This window comes from Phyllostomus hastatus, unplaced genomic scaffold, assembly GCF_019186645.2.
Source record: "Phyllostomus hastatus isolate PE091 unplaced genomic scaffold, TTU_PhHast_1.1 phas_contig_196, whole genome shotgun sequence".
NCBI lineage: Eukaryota > Metazoa > Chordata > Mammalia > Chiroptera > Phyllostomidae > Phyllostomus > Phyllostomus hastatus.
Genome location: NW_025333709.1, coordinates 39,083,949 through 39,097,857, shown reverse-complemented (window position 1 = coordinate 39,097,857; position 13,909 = coordinate 39,083,949). Strand labels below are relative to the sequence as shown.

The window sequence follows — 13,909 nt, the reverse complement described above, 5'->3', positions numbered from 1 at the left end:
AGCTGAACACAGCCTTTCACAGCAATGACAGCTGGTACAATGATACAGATGGGTTCCTAGAACACTCACCTAGTGGGGAAAGCCCACCCTCCAGAAAATAATTCCAGTTTTGTGAGGTTCCCCCTCATAAGGTCCTCATAATGTCCTCAAACTATATGTGTATATGTGTGTTTATCCTGGTGGAGAAAACAGCAGCAACAACAACAAAAATACTCAGATAATTGATTAAGAATGTCCTGTTGATGACAGACTGTGAGTGTTGTAAAGTACATTGGGGAGTCTTTGAAGACATGAAGAGAGGGACAATCAGGTCTAATTAGTAACTACACAAAGCTAAACTGGTGAAGTGCCATGGTAATGATGGATACTCTGGGAATCCTGGACAACTAACAGTGTCTAATGTGGATGGGAATGTAAGCATAATGATCAATCCTAGGGTGGTGGGTAATTAACTGAACAAACTGATTAAAGACTTAAACCAGTGAAGATAAAGAAATAATTTCACTGTGCTCTGTATGCTCTTCTTCTTCTCCCACATTATTCTTGTTTGTTTCTTGTATTTTACTGAATCTATTTGTAAAATTGTCTTGTTACTTTGTGCCTCCTTCCTTTATAGTTTTTATTTTGTAGTTTTGAATATCTGTGCGTACCGCTTTAAAATTTTCCACTTTTAGCATCATGTCTTTTTACAGAAGCCTTGCTTTGCAGTTGTTGATTATACAGTGTTATAGCACTTTGTCTTTTTTGGTTGAGTACTTCATAACAGTAAACTTTCTAGCAGATGCTTTCTCTTTCCAAGGTTAGCAAAATTATACATGTTGGTTGGTGCTGGTTTGAGTGTTAATGCTTTTTGTTGTTGTTGTCGGGTATGACTTTGGAAACAGTTCTCTTATTTTTCAGATACATAAACACTATCATATATACCATATCTTACAGGCATACTTGATTCATTTTTAGCTTGATCACTTAATTATCTAGGCAATGTTTATAAGACTGCAAAGAAACAGTTTACAGATAATAAAATGGTTGATTTAGTTCCAGTGAAGTAAAGTAATAAAGGAATAATTTCTAACAAATAATGCAACTGATTTAACAATACTAAATCAGCACTGAGTATTTTGGAACATTAAAACAAAGTTTTGCGTAATAATACTTGATGTTTATTTCTTATGAAAAAGGAAACTGAATTCATGTGCCTGCTTTTTTGTCAGACTTTTAGGCTTTTAATGCTTGGAAACAAGGTAACGGTACTGCACTAATTTATAAAGCAATATAACTAAAATGATGATGCAATGCAGGGACATTCTGTCACACCATCCTGTTCCATATTCACCATTCCATTCCCTGGTAAACACTTCCTGATCCTTGATTTTGTTTTATATGCATGAGAACTTCCTGTTGGAGCAAGTTTTTACTTGACAGGAAAGGAGGAAGTTTGTACACATCTTTAGTTGCCAAAATTAGAGAAATAACTGAAAGTTATTAAGAAAAGTTTGGCTTCATAGAATTATGGAATGTTATTAATAAAACTGTTCATTAAAACTATTTTATCAAAGTCTAAGATTAACCATTAAATAAGTAAGGTATTCAAAATGCTTTAAATCTGAACACCTTTCTTATTGTACACTACTGTTGTCCAGTATCTTATTTATTTTTCCATATGAAAATAAATTATCATTATCATCTTATTATTATTTTATATAAGCAAGCATATGTATATTCTGTTACTTTATATAGAATTATTCACATATACACAGGGTTCTTTGCAAACCATTGTTTAGTGCATCTCATTGCTTCGCCCTGTCACCAGCTCGTGTTTCTCAGAGTTGATAGGTTAGGTGTCCATCTAATGATAGAAAGAAAGGGTCTACTGGGTATGCGGTTCCTTAGTCTAGTTGATAGTGTCCTCGTTTTACAGTTCCATGAAAAGACACTCCGTTTTGCTTATTTTTCCTACATGAATTTCAGGAACCTTGAGGAATTGAACTCAGCCATGTAGAAACTTGTGTAATATCGTTTTTCTTTCTCTGGCTGAACTCTTGAGCAGAGCAACTCTGCAGATCACACTTCTCAGAGCCATTTGTTTATCTTTACATTTCATCCCAACACCACACCAGCCACGGACAGCACAGAATATAAACAATAAATGTTTGTCACCATTTTCTCTCTCCACGGTTCACTATAATTATACCATCACATAAATTAAGTAGTGTCTTTTGTTTATTTTTTCAATTACAGATAACATACAATATTGTTTACTTTCAAGTGTAAAACATAGGATTAGAAATTTATATAAGCTATGAATTGATCACCCCATTAAATCTGGTACCCAACTGATACCATACATTGTTATTACAATATCACTGACTATATTTGTTTTGCTGTACTTTATATCCTCATGACTATATTTTTAAGCGACATTTCACTGCTCTTAGAACTTCTTCTTAGTAGGACTGGTGGTATCAAGAAAGGGTAGGAGTTGGGGGTGTAATAGGAGTTGAAGTAATATTTACTGTAAGTAAATATTAGGGGATATTTACTTAGAGTCTTAAGTGAGGAATTCAGGTTCTAGGTCACCAAGGATACCAATTATTTCTGAAAATTTCTCCAGTATTTTTTTTTCTATATGTCCCTTCTCTCAGTAATAATATGACACATTGGTTTCAGTTAAGTATTTAATACCACCAATAATCAAGAACTATCAATAGTAATTATTATCTTGCAAACTATATACCACCCCAAAGGATTTAATTTTTCTATGCCTTAGTCTATGTTTTGATTATTTATCAGCTCTGTATTTCTATATATACAAAGATAGACTGTCGCTACCATTAAGAATAAAATAGTTTACTTGTCCATTGCCAACTTTTATCATTTGTAAAATTAGATATCTGAAAACACAAGTAGTGAATTTAAATTAAAATTTATACTATCAACCAATATCATGTAGAAAAAATCCAATTATAACACAAATAATAATAATTAACATGCTCCTAGGTTAAAACAAAACAAGGGCAGGCTTCTGGCATATGTACTTGAATGAATGTGGCTTATAACATAATTTAGATTGTTTAAATCTAATATGACTTATATTGTTACCATTTCCTTTAATCATTGCAAATTTTAAAAAGGTTATTTTGAAAAAGTAAAATATTTAAATGCTTCAAGTTTGTTTTACCTTACAGGATTTAATTCAATCACCGATGCTAATTTTTATGTAAGAGATCTATAATAAATAGTTTTGGGAAATTAAAAAAATGTATTTTTTAAGATTTTATTTATTGATTTTTAGAGAGAGGGGAAGGGAAGGAGAAAGAGAGGTAGAGAAACATCAATGTGTGGTTGCCTCTTGTGCTCCTCCTACTGGGGCCCTGGCCTGCAACCCAGGCATGCATCTTGACTGGGAATTGAACCAGAGATCCTTTAGTTCACAGGCTGGCACTCAATTCACTGAGCCACACCAGCCAGGGTAAAAAATAAAGTTTTTAAACCCATGGAGTTCACACTTTTTAGATTATGATACAGAATGAGAAATTCATATTATTGATATAAAAACAGAATATTGAAACTGTTGAAACAAAAATTTGAAAAACAAACTTATTCCAATATGTTGCATCCAGTGATATGACAATCCATTTGTACTACACTCTTTCCTTTCCTTTCCTTTTTTTCCTTTTTCCATTCCATTCCATTCTATTCCATTCCATTCCATTCCATTCCATTCTTTTCCATTCCATTCCACTCCTTTCTTTTCCTCCATTTTATTTTATAAAACGCTGAAAATAACACATTGATTCCACTTTTAACTTACTAATGGCTCACAACAGTTTGATAAACATCACCTTATTGAAACAAATACATTTGAATTATATTAAGACTTTACTTATTTAGAATGTTATTACACAGTGATATAAACCTTTTCACTTATCAAAGAAAAAACTGTAAAGCATGGCTAAACTACACTAAAAGTTATACAAATCAAGATCAGCATCTTAGATAATTTAAGATACTGCCTAAAGCATTAGATCTATTACATAATAATAATTCAGCTGTGAGTCAGTTAAGTTCAATATGCTCAGAACTATAAATAACCCTCTAGACTATTCCTGCATGCCAAAAATTCTTTTTTAACCTAAGTGCTTTATCCTTTGTAAATTGTCTCTTTTTTCTGCCATTTTTAGCCTACTCTACCTCACTTCAACAAGTAAAGAACATTTCAGAAAATGTATACTTTATTCTTTTAAACGATAATTGACTAATAAAAGATAACTGAAACTGATCTAAAGGCTTACATAGGCAGATAACTCTCTCACCAGCATAGTTTTCAAACATCACAACCTGTACATGTCAAGTCGATTTTTTAAGTAGTTTTGCAGTTGATCCATGTTGAAGGAGTTGGAAAGACATGGATTTTCCTGAAGGTGTTTAGAGTTTCTAAGTTCTCTGACCCTTGATTTTCATGAATGCTGCCAGTACTCACTTATGTAGTTCACAGACATAAATATTTGCTTAGAATGATAAAGTTCATTTTGCATTGACTTTCCCACCATTAAAGGCATCCTCAAGCACTATTGAAAGTGATGTCTTGTATGAATATCATTAGGATGGTTAGAATATGACAACTTATGTACATTAATCATAGGTACTCATTGAACATTTGTCAAATATAAAAGGATCTTATATTGTTTATATATTTTTCTAATATCCATGGTTGGAAACATTTAAAACTATGGAAGTCTCTTTTATAGTCCTTTGCATTGTATCTTCTATGGAAGCAGATTCTCACTATGAGTAATAAGGTAGCTATTTTAAAATATTTTTCAACAAATAATGTCAACATACATTCCAGAGCAACAAATGACTATATAAAAAATAATAATTGCATTAGCAAATAAAAAACCAAAAGAAAAATAATGTGCCTTTATCTACATATTTTCTAATTAGAAAAATCAGATGTCAAAGTTAAATATGTCTGCCTTCTTCATTTGCCATGCTATTACTAACTTTTTTTTAAAATTTCAAATAGCTTTTAACCAGTGATTAGGACTTTTGACTTATGAGTTATTTTTTATTAGAACTTGCATGCATAAGTTGTCTTTTTTAAAGCAACTTTAGAGATAACTGATTGCAACAGTCTGGTGATGTTCCATTATCATTATTCTTACTGACACTTTAAAAAGCAATGCTTTCAAAACATAATAATTGCAGAATGTTCCTATGAAAATACTCTTTTTAAAGAATTATTTATCATTTATTTGCTTAAAAGTGGACTTCATAGTCAATAATTAAATTTTCAATAGAGATTTTAAAATAACATAGGGTTTATTGTAAGAGAAAAGAATTACAGTTTGTTAATTGTGAACCAACATTTTTATTATGGCAGTATATAATGAAGATGTCTTGATTTTCCTATCCACATAGAATTCTTCAGTCATCCTTTTATTCCTAATGGTAGTATAAGTAGAAGATACTGAAGTGATGTTTATACTATGATAATTATGGCCATAATATTGATGTCAATAATACATATTATACTGATAGAGTGTCTTAGTCTTAATACAGAAAATAACCAACTTTCACAAGCCAATAATAAATGCATTATACATGAGATCAAAGTACTTCAATTTTAATGAAGTTGTTAACTTGCATGAAGTGTACAAGTCATACATAGGTCACATACGTTAGTATATGTCCACAGATTGAATGCTTTTACATAACCAGTCTCCAATTAAAAAGCAGAAAGTTTACCACCCCTAACGCTTCTACCATGCTTTCTTTCAGAATTATCTAGCACTACTTCTCAGTGCCCTGCCAAGGGTAACCACTATCTCCATTTCTGACACTGGATATTATTTTCTTCACTTCCTAAGATCTAATATGTCATTCAGTGAAAACTTCTAGATTTTAAAATCTGTTTAGTTTTATCTGGGTAGTTAGAACTACTGTTGGTTAGTTGGTTTTAATTGTTGGTTAGTTGGTTCATATTGATGCATTAAGATTGCATATTCACTCCCCGGTTTGGCACTTACAAGAAAAAGCAATGAATGGATAAATAAGTGGAACAATAAATTCTCTCTCAAAATCATTAAATATAAAAAAGTACTTACATTTGTGTTGACAATTAAATGTTATTTTTTGTCATTGAATAGGCCCTCAGTGGTACCCTTCCCGAGTTGGCCTGCAGCTAGAACGTGGTAAGAACCAACTTTCACTTATATATCTACTTAATTTGGAATCCCTTTTCTGCCATCAATAGATAATATTTATCACTTATTAAAGGGAAAGTACTTCAGTAAATGCTACAAATTTGTTATTGCATGTGATCTGTCCAACAAGCCAGTGCTCTACTTTTATGGATGAAGAATTTTAGTCTCAAAGAGATAATTTTTGCCATGCGCTGTCAGTCATATTGGGGGTAAGATGTAACTAATATATTTTTGTCTCTAAAACTTTTATTGATTTACTCCCTCATTCTTTTGTCCCTTAATAGATTCTCAAAACCAGAAGTTAGCTCTTTCTTTTCCCTTTTCTGTTTTTGCTATATGAATGCAGAATAAGTGATGTAAGGAGGAATAGAGATAAAAGAAGTACAAAGAAAATTATATTCATTATTAAGCCTCAAATTTTAAACCCTACAGTCCATTCAGATAATTTATAAATAGATACACTTAAAATGAGCCCTGCTAAGAATCATTGTTATTGACATTGGATCAACTTGATTCTGAAATTTGAATTGTTAAATAAAAGGTGTGGGTGGAGTGTAAATTTTGGAGGGATACTTATTCAAAGTCTGCAATAGTAACAAGACACCATCTATTAAAAAATTTTAGTCTATAGATTTCTCCATTCAATGGTGAAGTGCATCTTTTTCTGGTGCTTTTAAAATATTTTAAATATATTTTATTGGTTATGCTATTACAGTTGTCACATTTTCTACCCTTTATTCCCCTCTGCCCTTTAAACCCCTCCCATCAACATTCCACCACCCTCAGTTGATGCCCATGGGTCATATATATAAGACTGTGGATCTCTCCAAAGATCTCTCCTGTTAGGCTGTGAGTTTCTCCTGCTTCTGCAATTCCCAGATTTTTACAGCCAGAGGTTTTAAAGCTTTATATCCCTGCACTGGAACCCTGGGTTGCATGGTCTGTCTCACTCCCCAGTTGTTCCTCCCAATTTATCCTCATGGGAGTGTGGGACCACCCAGTCCTCCTGGCCCTCCAGGTCTTCCAGCTGCTACCTAGCTGTGTGTCCTCTCTGCCATGGCTACCCATCTCTGCCCCTCCTACCAATCTGGATTAATGTTTCTTCTTTAACTCCTTGATTTTCACACTTCCATATAGTTTGATTTTTTTGATATTTCTGTTATTTTTTAGTTTTTAAGTTTGTTGTTGTCCTTCTTTTGGTCATGTGGGAAGGCAAAGAGTATATACCTATACCTCCGTCTTTGCTGGAAGTCTGGTGCTTTTTAAATATTCAGGCTACCATTTTTCAGATAACATATTCAAGTATAAACAAATGCTGGATTCCTTGTATCTAAGATGTTGTAGTTGCTCTCATTGTTATCTTAGACATTCCATTGTGTCTGAGACCTCTGTGCTGAAAACAAAGGAATCCATGGCATTCTTAGAGTCACATATTCTTGATAGTCTCAAATTCTTCCAAGTTCATGTTTGAATGAACTTCCATGTTCGAGATGAATTCCCATCTGGCTAGAGTTTAAAAGTGACAAATCATCATCTTGTTTATATTTGTCTCTGCAGGGCCTAGTATGTGCCAGACACATAAATGCTTTTTGACACATGGATTATGAAATAACATAAAATAGTGGTATTATTCTATGAACTTGACTTATATAAAGAAGACTCAAAAAATACCAAAGGCATCAATGTCAAATGTAATTTTAAATTGAAGGACACAATAAGTGACAGGGATTTCTGTTAGTTCCACCTTTCTAGTGAATGTGAAGTTTTACTTTCCTCTCACATATATTTATCTTGTTGAGACTACCAGTGTGTGATCTGAATAAAATATAGCCAAATGTAGTCCTTGAATAGGAATGTGATGACATATTGAAAAGACAGAGAACGAGAGAGAGAGAATATTAACTAAGTGAAATAAGTTGCTATTGTGCAAAAAATAGTTTATTTGGAGTAATTCAGATTTTTAAATCTGACTTTTTACTTACCTATCTATCGAGTCTTCTTTTATGACATGGAGCTAAACAGAAATTTAACTTATTTTTTGTAAGATTGCATTTATAAAACTCTATAATGATGTGCATAATAGATGTTTTAACAATAATAGTTACTACTATAAACATAGTTATGATATTTTAAAAAGACTTAACAGTGAAATAATGTAAGGCCTGAATATTTATACATATTCACTGCCGGAATGTATTTGCCAGAATTATTATTGCACTACAAAAAAATGACATCATGTGAATTTAGTCTTTTACAGTTTCCACACGCATAAGACAGCATAAGACATTGCTAAAACATAAATATAATCTAAAGCATTGACTTTTATGGGAAAACAACAAACAGTTTTTCAGCTCAATGGTTCTGATGAACTGGGCTAGATGCAGTTGGCCTTACTTGGCTAGGGTTACTCATGTAGCTGTAATCAATTGGTGAATTGTTGGGGACTGAGTGTTCTAGGATGGTCAGAACTGCAACCACTCATCTCTGTTCTGTGTGGTCTCCTGCTTCAGAAGAGTATTATAAGCTTGTTCTCATGGTGGAATTAAGGATATAAACAAATGAGTATAAGCATTCAAGAATTCCTGTGGCCCAGGTTTGAAACTGGAAGCTGATCCCTTGCCCCTCATTCTGTTCACTAAAGCAAGTCTCTAGGCTAACCCATATTGAAGAGGTGAGGAAATAAACACCAATTCATGTTAGAAGAAACTGAAATTCATATTTTAAGTGGTGTGGATGTGGGAATTGTGAAGAATTAAAGCCTTGTTAAAGCTTTGTTCTTATGATTGCAATAAGTCTCTCATACAAACTGGCAACTAAAATGTGTTCTTTCTTCCAATCTGATTGATTATCAGGACTTAATGATGTTCTGAAAGTAGAGGGTTGAATTTCTGATTCTTAGAATTACTGATTTTCTACAATATAAAAGTGAAGCATGGGTTGAGTTGGTCCTTTTCCTACTATTACTCCTCCCTCTATCCATGCCCATTATATAACAGCCATGACCAATCCCAAGATATACCCCTTAGTATCTGGTCCATTCTTGAGAGGAAATCCCCAAGGAAGGTATATGGCTTGAGTTAATTTATGTAGAAAACTCAAGCCTTAAATGGCTGAGGTATGACATAGGGAATAATGGCATAAACTCATTTTAGACATGTTCCCCTGGCCCTACACAATCCTCTCCCTTTAGAAAGATATAGTCATGGAGCCAAAGACAGGGGGTTCCTGATAACTAAGAGTGGTATAAATGATAGTATAAGCCTAAGAGTGGTATAATTAATGTTATATCTGTTTTCTGTCAGGTTGTTTTATATAAATATTATATTGACGAGACTACATTTTAAAGTATAAAGCCAGTGGTCTGTTCCTTGAAGTTAACAAGGGTGATAAAAGAGTAATAACTAATCCCCTCCCCAAAGGTGTCAATGGGTGCATGTTGGAAATATGTTTTTAACACACTTTCAAGTTGTACAAAGCCATCAGAATGTTTGTCCTTATTAGCATTTCATGTTGTTATACATGATTGTCACAATGACATCAATGACTGTTTGAATATCAGTCCTTACCTCAATCCATGTTGCATTAGCCTCCTATTTTCATTCAACCAATTACCACAAGCTTAGCAGTTTAAAATAATACTTATTTATTAGCTTAAGTACACAGAGTGGCTGGATTCTTTGTTCCTACATAGTCTTTGCTATATTCTTCTCTCACTACTTCAAAATTCTGGAGTGCGAAAAAGCTCTGTCTCTGTTTTCATTGTCTTCATTTTAAAGTGCATACAAAATAAATAATCTCATCAAGCCCTGTGCATTTAAATTTTAAGATTATATTCCTAGACATTTCTATCCAACTTCCTACATCACAGCTCCCACTTAAATGTCTGATATTTATCACATACTTCACATATCCTAACTGAAATCTTATATTTCAACAAGTCCTGCTCTTTTCTCAGTCTTCTTCATGCCAGTTAATGAGGTTGCAAAAAACCTAACTGCTGAGCCCAAAAATCTAAGACCAATTTTTATCACTGAATTCTGTCCTCTTAAGTTGAACCTACTGTATGTTCAAAATATATGTGTATCTAACAATTGTTTTTTCATTTCCTCCACCGCCACCTTAATCCAAATATGTACCATCTCTTGATAAATTATAAAGTACTCCTAAATAATCTCTTTGCTTCCTTTCTTCCAATTTTCCACACAGTACCCACAGGGCTTTTCTTTTGCTTTTTTTTTTTTATAAGGTAAACCTTGCCTCTCCCCTGGTGCTTAGCAATAAGCATTGAAGTCATTTTATGCCACCTAATGTATCCTGTTAGTATAATTATTTAGGGAACAGTTGAGATGTACTGATGTATCTACTGACGTCTGAAATTATACTTTTAAAAATACCTTGTGTCATATTTGATTATGATGTTATCTAATATTACATTTTCTGAGAACATAACAGGATTGTAGCTATTGGTAATCTGTTTAGATAGCATTGGGTAAACACTGGCATTTGAATATTTACTAGATATATTTTATAAAATGGGTATAAACACATTTAACTTTATATCAAAAATTTTATTATACATCATAATTTCTATGTTAATTTCATCTTAGCTTTTATTGGTTTCTAATTAAAATTTTCATTATGATTTGAAATTATATTAAAATAGTACTTCCTTATTATTTAAGGTGGGCCTTTTTTGAAGGACTACATAACCATTCAAAGTGTTGCAGCTTCCTCCATTGTCACACTCTACTTTACAGACCTAGGTCAGCAGGTCAGTTGGACCACAGTAAGTATTAATTTGAAATGCAATAGTTTGATGTGTAATACTGATGTGAAATATTTCTGTCAAATAGTGCATAGCAAAACATATTGTCTTGAATGGCATTTTAAATTGTCCATTTTTACTGTGATCAGTAGCTAAACTTCCATTTCAGAACTGGAGCAACAAGAGAAGGTACAGTTGAGAAAGGGAAGTTAAGTTTTGTTTTATAAGTCAGTCTATTCAATGTTTGATGGCCTCATTTCTTCTCTCCCTACACTTTGTCAATGACATTTCTTCAGCTTTCATTTTAGGAGTCTGATGATAATGAAGATCCTTTTGACATTGGAAAGAAAGAAGATAAAATTTTAAATAAAAATGTTCTAAGCAAGTGGAGGGCATTTTGAGACTAAGATTTCTTTCTGTTGGGAGGAGGGTGCTCTTTTGTCTTTCCTTGGAGAAAGAGCTTAAAGGTGATAGTGACTGAATCCAATGTCATTAAAATAGGGAAAGGGTTCTCAGGAACAACTACAAAGGACACATTGACAAAACCAAGGCGGGTAGCATCAGGAGAGGGAGGTGGGGATGTCTAGGGTGGGGTAGCTGTGGGTAAATGCAGACAACTGTACTTGAACAACAATAAAATATTTTTTAAAAAGTAAAAAAAAAAATGGAGGACTAAGAAACAGAAAATATTTGACACCAGTTCACAAGTATTGAACTCTTCATGAGTGATAGAATACATTCAGTAGTAAGAAGAAATATTATGTGATATTTAGCTACAGAGAAAATGAAATTTTTAATCTAATAAATAATTTGACTCTGATACACAAAGAATAATGCAATCATTCTATTTTTAAATAAAACTTATTTATATCATTTAGACTTTTAAAGATTTTTTTCTGATTGAATTTTATGAGATAATGATGATGTGATTACCTTTTAAATAATTTCTATTCAAATGTCTTTCCCTTTTGCCAGCATTAGCAATCAACATTATTATCTATTATGCTTTGAGTTTTTCCTTTATAGTTAAGCTACCCATTTTTAATATTCTTACAAACACAAGATATTTTATGCATTATTATTTCTCAAAAGGAGAATTTCAAGTTTTTATCCATTAAAAGTGTCACATTCTTTATATTTTTTAAAATTTCTTCTTTAACATATACAATCTTCATATATGATAGCTAGATGATAGATTTATATATAGATGATAGATAGATGATAAATAGATGATAGATAGGTAGATGGTAGATAGATGACAGATAGATAGCTAGATCTTATAAGCTTTTTGGTTAAATAGTTGCTTTAGTTTCCAAAGTTTGTTGAACTTTGCATACTAATTTGTTGCACTAAAAACTGAGTTTAAAATATTCTGAGTCCTTGTGAGATGTATTACAATGTTTACAAAGCAACCTGTTGATGCAGGCATTGTATAAGTAAAGGGTTCAGTACATACGATATCTACAGACCTCGCTGAAAGAGATTTTAGGCCAGCAGATTTTGGTCTTCGAAAGTTAAACTATCAGTCTCTGTCTGCATGTATAAGGGGAAAGGAATTCTGTCTACAGAAACTGTGTCAGAATAAGCAGCATTAACTGTGAGTCCATTGGAAGTTCCTGTTCCGTCATTTGGATAAACACTGAGGACAAAAAGTGCTAAAGTGGAATTATATGATAATTGTACTAGAAAATTATAGCTTATTTAAGAGAAAAGTCATTTAGGTAACAAAGAGAACTCTGGAAATAGGCTGGATATTTTAAAATCAACCCTATGGTTCACACACCCTTTTGCCGCAAATGAGTCAGTCTTATTAAATGCTACAATATACACATTACATCACAATCACACCTACTTTACATAAACTAAATTGTAAATTAATAAAAACAATATTTTACCACACATAAAGTTCTTATATTTTTGTAAATTATCATCATGCACTCCCAGAATAAAAGCAATATCATAATGTATTTTTAAAGTTAATCTCTTTAGCAAAGTCAAACTTAACATTTAACAATATTTTTCTTCAAGTAAGAGTGTTTTGTCACAGATATATTGAGAAAATAGACTGTTCTTTCCTTTTAAAAAATTTTATTTCAGTCATTGGTCAAGTACAGTTTTCTGTCCTTTATTCCCATTCCAGCCCACCCATCCATCCCTCCCCACCTCCCTCCCATTTCCATGCCCCCTAGTTTTTGTCTATGTGCCCTTTATATTTGTTTCTGTAAACTCTTCCCATTCTCCCCTGAAATTCTCTCCCCTCTCCCCTCTGGTCACTGTCAGCCTGTCCTCTATTTCAGTGTCTTTGACTATATTTTGCTTGTTTGTTTGTTTTGTTGTTTAGGTTCCTGTTAAAGGTGAGATCATATGGTATTTGTCTTTCACTGCCTGGCTTATTTCACTTAGCATAATGCTTTCCAGCTCCATCCATGCTGTTGCAAAGGGTAGGAGCTCCTTCTTTCTTTCTGCTGCATAAAATTCCATTGTGTAAATGTACCACAGTTTTTTGATCCATTCATTTACTGATGGGCACCTAAGTTGCTTCCAACACTTGGCTGTTGTAAATTGTGCTGCTGTGAACATTGGGGTGCATAGGTTCTTTTGGATTAGTGTTTCAGAGTTCTTAGGATATAGTCCCAGCAGGGGAATTGCAGGGTCAAAAGACAGATCCATTTTTAGTTTTCTGAGAAGGTTCCATACTGTTTTCCATAGTGGTTGTACCAGTCTGCAGTCCCACCAACAGTGCAGTAGGGTCCCCTTTTCTCCACAACCTCTCCAACACTTGTTGTTTGTTGCTTTATGATGGCCATTCTGACCGGTGTGAAGTGGTATCTCACCATTTTAGTGATGAGTTTTAATTTGCATCTCCCTGATAGCTAGCGATATTGAACATCTTTTCATGTGTCTCTGGATTCTCTGTATGTCCTCTTCAGAGAAGTGT

The 13,909-nt window shown here is 33.1% G+C and overlaps 1 protein-coding gene across 2 annotated transcripts in view; it reads left to right on the top strand.

The window, feature by feature from the left end:
• The window catches only part of TECRL (trans-2,3-enoyl-CoA reductase like), an 88,130-nt gene that overhangs the window by 33,526 nt on the left and 40,695 nt on the right, over window positions 1–13,909 (top strand). Inside the window, exons 3-4 of one of the 2 annotated variants that reach the window (XM_045834372.1) lie at window positions 6,150–6,194; window positions 10,889–10,977. In XM_045834372.1, coding sequence (XP_045690328.1) covers window positions 6,150–6,194; window positions 10,889–10,977 — 134 coding nt within the window. Of the gene's footprint in view, window positions 1–6,149; window positions 6,195–10,888; window positions 10,993–13,909 lie in introns of both variants that reach the window. The other variant, XM_045834370.1, reaches the window with a different exon arrangement.